Source organism: Lepidochelys kempii, chromosome 4, assembly GCF_965140265.1.
Source record: "Lepidochelys kempii isolate rLepKem1 chromosome 4, rLepKem1.hap2, whole genome shotgun sequence".
Classification (NCBI taxonomy): domain Eukaryota; kingdom Metazoa; phylum Chordata; order Testudines; family Cheloniidae; genus Lepidochelys; species Lepidochelys kempii.
In genome coordinates, this window is record NC_133259.1 from 71,788,691 (window position 1) to 71,795,670 (window position 6,980).

The 6,980-nt window shown below is 46.5% G+C and overlaps 1 protein-coding gene across 1 annotated transcript; it reads right to left on the minus strand.

Annotated features, from left to right (window-relative positions):
• Positions 1-2,810: 2,810 nt before the first annotated feature.
• HAND2 (heart and neural crest derivatives expressed 2) lies at positions 2,811-5,333 on the minus strand. Its single transcript, XM_073340080.1, has 2 exons — positions 4,782-5,333; positions 2,811-3,071 (listed from the first exon to the last, which is right to left on the minus strand). Exons 1-2 carry the CDS (start codon positions 5,331-5,333, stop codon positions 2,973-2,975), a joined length of 651 nt encoding a protein of 216 aa, XP_073196181.1. The 3' UTR covers positions 2,811-2,972.
• Between the last annotated feature and the right edge of the window lie 1,647 nt (positions 5,334-6,980).

Sequence of the window (6,980 nt, forward strand, 5' to 3'; positions counted from 1 at the left end):
GGCTGTATGGCTGTGGAAAAGCTTCTGGTTCACCATTCAGAATGTTATCAGGCACACAGCTCCTTTAGGAGATGTGGGGCCACGGCACACTGACATCCCAATCTACCATCAATTTACCTTCCACCGCCCTGCTTCCCCATTTAGCTTTTAACGTCAAAACCTACATTTTTGTCGGCTCCGGCCTGTCTAGGGCTCTTGTGATTTAGCTCCAGGAATGATTGCTCCTGAGAAAATGGCAACATCCTCATTACCAAGCAATTAAAATAGATCCCTTTTAGCGGGTCCAAGGGTGCAGCCAGTTTGAGAAATGAAATACAAAGGGAGAGTTAATTTTCCTTGTATAGGAAAAGCCAAAAAGGCTACTATCTTCACAATGGCATCCTGAATCTGCCAGAGAGGCGCTGGGCTATGATGTAGCCAGATACAGATTGCAGCCCCGCGTGGCGCTGGAAGTAAAAGGAAGCTGTTTTCCTGAACAAGCAAAAGGACAGACCACAAAGAAAAAGCAGTTTTAAAGAGTATTTTCACTAGTGCCTAATGCAGGTAGGGCAAGACTGCCCTAGCTCCGTGTTTCTAAACGATTGGCTTGTGCTTAAAGATCACAAATTAAACGCGTGTATTAAACACACAGCCAGTGGTACGAGGATTCAGTTGATCGATAAAAACAACCGGGTATTTGCAGACAAACAGTTACCGGTGAATACCTCTTTAATCTGGAGTTGTAATTAGTAGCATCTCGAAAAGTCCCCCACTTTAATAGCTGCACCATTGGAGCCTTTAACCTACCTTGGTAACATTAGCAACGTCAAACACAAATGGAGCAGGGGGAGATCTTCCACTATCGACTGGGAAGCTAGCAGGGAAGGAAAAGAAAACAAAAGGGAGACTCTTCTCTCGAAGTGTTATAAACAAAGGCAAGTGTCTGTAAACATAACCCTACGCCCAAACACAAACCCAGGCTGCCTGACCCGAAGGGAGAAAGGGCACATCACTTTTGCTTAGTTGTTCTAACCCTTCAACCTTCCTATTGTCAGAAAGACTGGCAAACGGTGTAAGGGCTCTCTTATCTTTTTATGGGCAATTGCAAATCTACCTACTCTTATTGTCAGAGCTGGCCACAAGCCACTTAATTAGGCACTACCATAAAGGAAGGAGAGTAGGTATATATCCCTGTACCTTGTAAGATAGCCAGATTCATTTAGGTTACCTTCGTCCAAGAGTCCTGAGGCCACAAAAATATTAAACTGAGGTTTACAGTACAGATAGAAACCATTTTCCATCATCCCTGAAAGCTTCCTTAGGTAAACCGCTTGTTTAAAAGTTTAACAGTTTACAAGGCTGGATTTCTAGGTGTAAATATAGTAGGAAGTGTCCAGTCCTCGGAACGCTGCAATACGCTCAACATTTGCTTTGGTTGGACTGGCAAGGTGAATAGTCAATTTCGAGGAGCGGTGATGGACAAAGATGGTAGTTTTTAACTGTTCAGATACAAAGGATGGAAGATGGGATTGAGGGAAGCAATTTTACGCATTAAAAGCAAAGGGGCCAAATGGCAGGCAGTTGCTAGCCTGGAGACAGGAGAGGATTAAAAAAAAAAAGTGTTCAATGTGGCAGATTGGAAACGTGCGGCCCAGGAGAATTTTGGGAACCACAAAGTTAATATTAAGTTCACTGCATCTCATTGTAAATCTTGTTTTTCCCTCCCAAATCCCTTGCCTTGTTCACTATTTCTTACTTGACGTAAAATTACCCTTTACATCATCACTTATAGCAAAGCCTCCTTTGCGGACCCTCAGCCCAAGCCCATTGAGGTAGCTGGAATCAAAGTCTTCTCTATATAACCCTATACAACATCTTTCTCGTTCCAGGCTTTGGGTGCAGTCACCTTGGGAAAACAAATAACTAGCTCTGGCTGCAGGAAATAAGCGCCAAGAAAGATTTAATCAATTCACAACACTTCTCTCTCCCTCACGCACACTTTTAAATTACAATTTTAATATCTAAACTCCTAAAATTATATTTCAAGTGACTCGTGTTTCAAGAGCTCCTATTAATGTAGGATTTTGTCTTTTTTAGGAAAACATGCATATCAGTAATTACTTCTGATTTGACCAAGGTTTGTACCTATGTCCACTGCCCGTTAGCATTAAATCTCATGCCTGGAAAACACTACCACAAGGAATTTATATTTAGCGTAACTGTATTTTTTCCCCTTTAACACGCGCACTGCTGGTGAGATCTCCCCCCCCCCCCGCCACCTTTCACTCGATGACTTGCTTAAAAATAAACTTAGAGGCAATCTTTATAATTTAGTTTACTTCCGAATATCTTAAATATTATGAAAACTATAACAACGTTGTTATTTAAAAACATTTGAGGTATAAAACATAAAAAGATTTTTTTTTGTAAAAAACACACACAGTGGTTTATTGAATACTTACAACGTTTACACCTTCAATATTAATTAAACTCCACTTTTTTCGCCCTTAACGACGGAAGTGCACATAACAAATAGCTGCTGAAAACATTTTCAAATACTGAACGACCACAACAAAATTACCATAGTAAATACCAAGCCAACTGAAACATTGGTGCAACTGTTTCTGTTGAAATATAATTTTATAATCCCATGAATATTTATATCCAAAAGGCCAAGTATTAAAGATACACTTCACATACACACTAATGCCAGGGAGTCTTTTTCTCCCTTTCTTTTCTATTTTTCCCGTGTGTTCTATACAAACAGAGAAGTAACATTCACGAAACAATTGAGACGACATTACCCCTTACCAAGCTGGAGTTTCCTCTTCATATTAAAATATGGAATGCTTTTCTTCGAATATCCACATTTTGGGGGGTGGGGGAGAAATTGCACATAAATAAACTGGATGATTCCAAATACAAAAAGTCCTCAGATCAAATCTCTCTAATGAGTCTAGGAGATTTCCTTGAGTCCTTCAGTCTTGCAGCGCTCACTGCTTGAGCTCCAAAGCCCAGACATGTTGCGGCCAGCCAGTCCTCCCTTTGGTTTTCTTATCGTTGCTGCTAACTGTGCTTTTCAATATTTCATTCTGGGAAGATAGCGTGCAAAAAAAGAGAAACAAAGCAGAAGTTTAGAAATTATATTCCTTTACCTCTTAGGTAACCTCCGCCACCCACTCCTTGTCTTCTTCCCCCTCAGAAGAGGGAAATCTAAAGCTGGCGATAGACATCTACAAAGATCTATGCAGGCTCCTGCAGAGGCCTCCAAGCTACAGGACAAACTTTCGGCTAGAAAGCTTGACAAACAAACGCCTGTTTACGTGCTTTTCGTAGAAAGCTGCGGGTACTTTAAAACACCAACACCACCACACCAATTTATATGTTTCATTATTTGCAAAATAGAGACCGTGCTGTTGTTTTGCACTGATCGCGTTCGTGGCAGACCCTCAGTGCAAGAGCGGCTCATTTCCAAACGTAAACAAAGCTTCTTCGGTTTAAAAAGCCACCTACAGCACCAGTCATTCTTCAGGGTTAAGCGGCCCTCCCCGTCAGATCTCAGGAGTGTATATTTTATTTCAAATATAAATTACATTTATATATCATATGATATACAGACACACTTGAGGTTTTAGTGGAACGGTAATTTATAAGAAGACCCGAATTACAAGTAGGTCAATGATAACCATTCTATCTAATGTCAGCATTCCACTAAATAACAGCATTGTGAATATATTATGAGAAGTGAACATCCATTCATATAAGGCCCGATCCTGTCGTGTTTACTGAGGTCAAATAGCTATTGAAACCAGTGGGAATTTTGCCTGAGAAAACCATCAGGCCTACACCGACAGTTAACATCCACACAAAAAGTTACTTCGCCTTAAATTGAAAGAAGGAAAGAGAACAAAAACCCAACAACAAAAGCATAGATCACAATCAAGAATAATTTACAGTGAAACGGTGGGGCTGTGCATTATTTTGTCAAAACTGTGCTGGAGTTAAATTCAAGTGGTACATGCCTTCCCTGTGAGCAGTTCCTTTTATCTGAACAGATTGCAGGGTGCTTCTGCGCTATGAAAGGTTGCTTGTGTACAGGACAGAATTATTATTAGAAACTGTAATTCAAATAATACTGTGGGGGGAATGGAGCAGAGTAGGTACTGAAGGGATGCTAATGTAAAAATAAAGGATACAAAACCATATTTTAAGATTAAGACATTTGTGTGCAGCTGCAAGGAATGGTTTAACTATTATAATCTGACCCAACACCCGATTTTGCTGCAGGCTATATCAATTCTGAACTATTTCATCACATAGCAGATGCCAGTTTCCCACCCCAAATACATGTACATTTTAACATCACCCCCCTCCCCCCGGTCACTTGGAACAGCTCCTGCACCGAAGTGAATTGAGTCTTCACTTCTCTTTGTCAGCGATAACACATATTATTATGGGTACATCCATTAATACAGATTATAGGTACACGTACGTGTACACACCATATATCATACACAGAAACCCCGTAAACATTCATTCATCTCCATTAACCAAGGCACACAGTATACGTTACCTACATCAACTTCCCTACATGCAGCGCTAGTGTATTGGGGCGTGTGTGTGTTGTGTAACACCATGATGTATTTCATTTGGGATACATTCTGTGGGATCTGGAATGGAGCCTGGCTGACCTAGCAGCCTCTCCCCAAGCCAGATGTGCCCAGCACGGCCGGAAGAAAGGACGAGCACAGAGTAATCCCTTGCAAACAACAGCAACAGCCTCCCCCCGTGGATGTACTGACCAGCTCTTTCTTCCTCTTCTCCTCCTTCACGTCTGTCTTCTTGATCTCTGCCTTGAAGGCCTCCGCCTCCCCGTTCTGATCGTCCTTGGCTAGCAGGTCCATGAGGTAGGCGATGTAGCTGGTGGCCAGGCGGAGGGTTTTGATCTTGGACAGCTTGGTGTCGGCGGGCACGTTGGGGATGCACTCCCGCAGCTCGGCGAAGGCGCTGTTGATGCTCTGAGTCCTACGCCTCTCCTTGCGGTTTGCCGTGCCCCGGCGCTTCACCGGCCGCGGCCCCCCGAGCCCGGGCGGCCCGCTGCCCGGCGGCCCCCCGCCGTAGTGGGAGTGGTCGATGCCCGGCGCGCCGCTGGCGTACTCGGGGCTGTAGGACAGGGCCATGCTGTAGTCGGGGGGCGACATCTCCGGGTGGCTGCTGATGAGCCAGCCGTGGAAGTAGGGGTTCTCTTCGTGGCCGCAGCGGCTGGCGGCGGCGGCGGCGGCCGCGGCGGCGGCGAAGGGGTAGCCCTCATGGTGCACCACGGGGTGGTGGGGGAAGCCCCCCACCAAACTCATCCCCGAGCCCAAGCGCACCCCACCCCCGCCCCGGGACCAAGCCTCCCCCCTCCCGGCCCGCTGCCTCAACCCCCCCTTCGCCGCGGCCGCTCGCCCGCCTCTTCTCAGCGCCTCTCCGGCCGCCGGCTCCCCATAGGGCGCTGCAGAGTCCCGCTCAGAGCCAGCGCGCTCCCCTCTCGCCGGGCGGCAGGCGCGGGGCGCCCCCGGCCGCTCATGCGGTGCGTCTCCTCCGCGCGGGGCCTGGCGCTGCGGCGCGCCGACAAAATGGCTCGAGCCCCGCGCCGCCGCCTCCTCCGCGCCGCGGCCCCCGCCTCTGCCTTCACCGCCGCGGGGCTGCGTGAGAGGCACCCGCCCTTCCTCCAGCAGCGCCCCCCCGCTGTCGGGCTCCGGCGCTGGCTGTGGGCATGGAAGGCTCTGGTAAGGTTCCGCTCCCCCTTGGCCGGGGGCTGCTCACTGGGAGCCCCGCGCATCCATCCCCCCGGCCTGAGCCGCTCCGCCCCGCTCGGGGGCACGGGCACCGGGCAGCCCGCCGGCCCGCAAGCCGCGCTTCCCCTGCCCCGGCTGCTGGCGATGCAGAGCAGGAAGGCGGCGGCGATTCCCCCAGGCTTGGTGATGCGCCGGGCACTGGCACAATTTCCCAGCACGATCTCCATGTACAGCTACAGCTTTCGGGCAGCTCGTGTTAATATCTGTCGTCAGAGGCTTTCTCCGCCAATCCCGCGCGGCAGGGGCGGGGCCTCCGGCGCTGGGCAATAAAACTTTTTGATGTTCGCGTTGCTAATTGCCGAGCTCCTCTTTTAGGATTGGCTGCCCCTAATATAATTAAAAACAAGAGAGGGAAAAAAAAAAACTTTTATCATGGAGGCAGAGGTTATTGCAAGTGTTTAGCAGATGCAGTACGGCAAAATCTTCTTTTTAAATAAACTCATTAAAACAAAATATTGGAGCATTTCAACCCAGGTACGGTATGTCGCCGAGAATTTTGATGGAAAAAAATAGCGGCTCGGTCAGTTCAGTTATTGCTTTACAAAGTGCGTTGTGTGGATCTAGCAGAGGAAAACATAAAAACAGCTTCAGGAGGCACTTGCCGGTTAACCAATGGTGATGTACATACACCAGGAACACTTTAGCGTATTGTTCTAGCAGAACGCTTTCAGGCAGAGAGAAACGCAGTTATTATGGATAGGCAGTGGACATGAGTTGCAAGTACGAAAAGATTGGATCTGACTTTATAGCAATTGACTTCTAAAATAAGCAAACAATGGGGTCAGGGAGATGGTTTTCAAAGAATGAGTTGCTTTTAAATAAGAAGAATAAAAACAAATCAAACGATTCTCTTCCAGCTTGCTGAGTTAATGTACATACCAGGACATGTATTCATCCGAACCAGTTATATGCCTGAAATCAGTTGCATGCTTGTTTAACTAGCCTGATTGGTAAGTAACCGAATATTTTTTACAGCATGTTCAGAGCTTATTTTCCAGTTTTTATTAACAAATATATAAATATCACTCTGCATTCCTCCTTCACCAATAAAAAAAAAAAAACCCAGGCATCTGTGGAAAGCAGGTTTAGTTATCGAAAGGGAATAGTTAAAGGTTTGTTTAACAGTCAGGCCGGGAGGAAATCTATTAGATATTTAGCTAT

What these genes read in the sequence shown, in the direction of transcription:
- HAND2 (XM_073340080.1), bottom strand. Translation starts at nt 5,333, where the DNA reads ATGAGTTTGGTGGGGGGCTTCCCCCACCACCCCGTGGTGCACCATGAG. An exon ending in AGAAGAGGAAGAAAGAGCTG is followed by an intron (nt 3,072 to 4,781) that starts GTCAGTACATCC and finishes CTATCTTCCCAG; the next exon opens with AATGAAATATTGAAAAGCAC.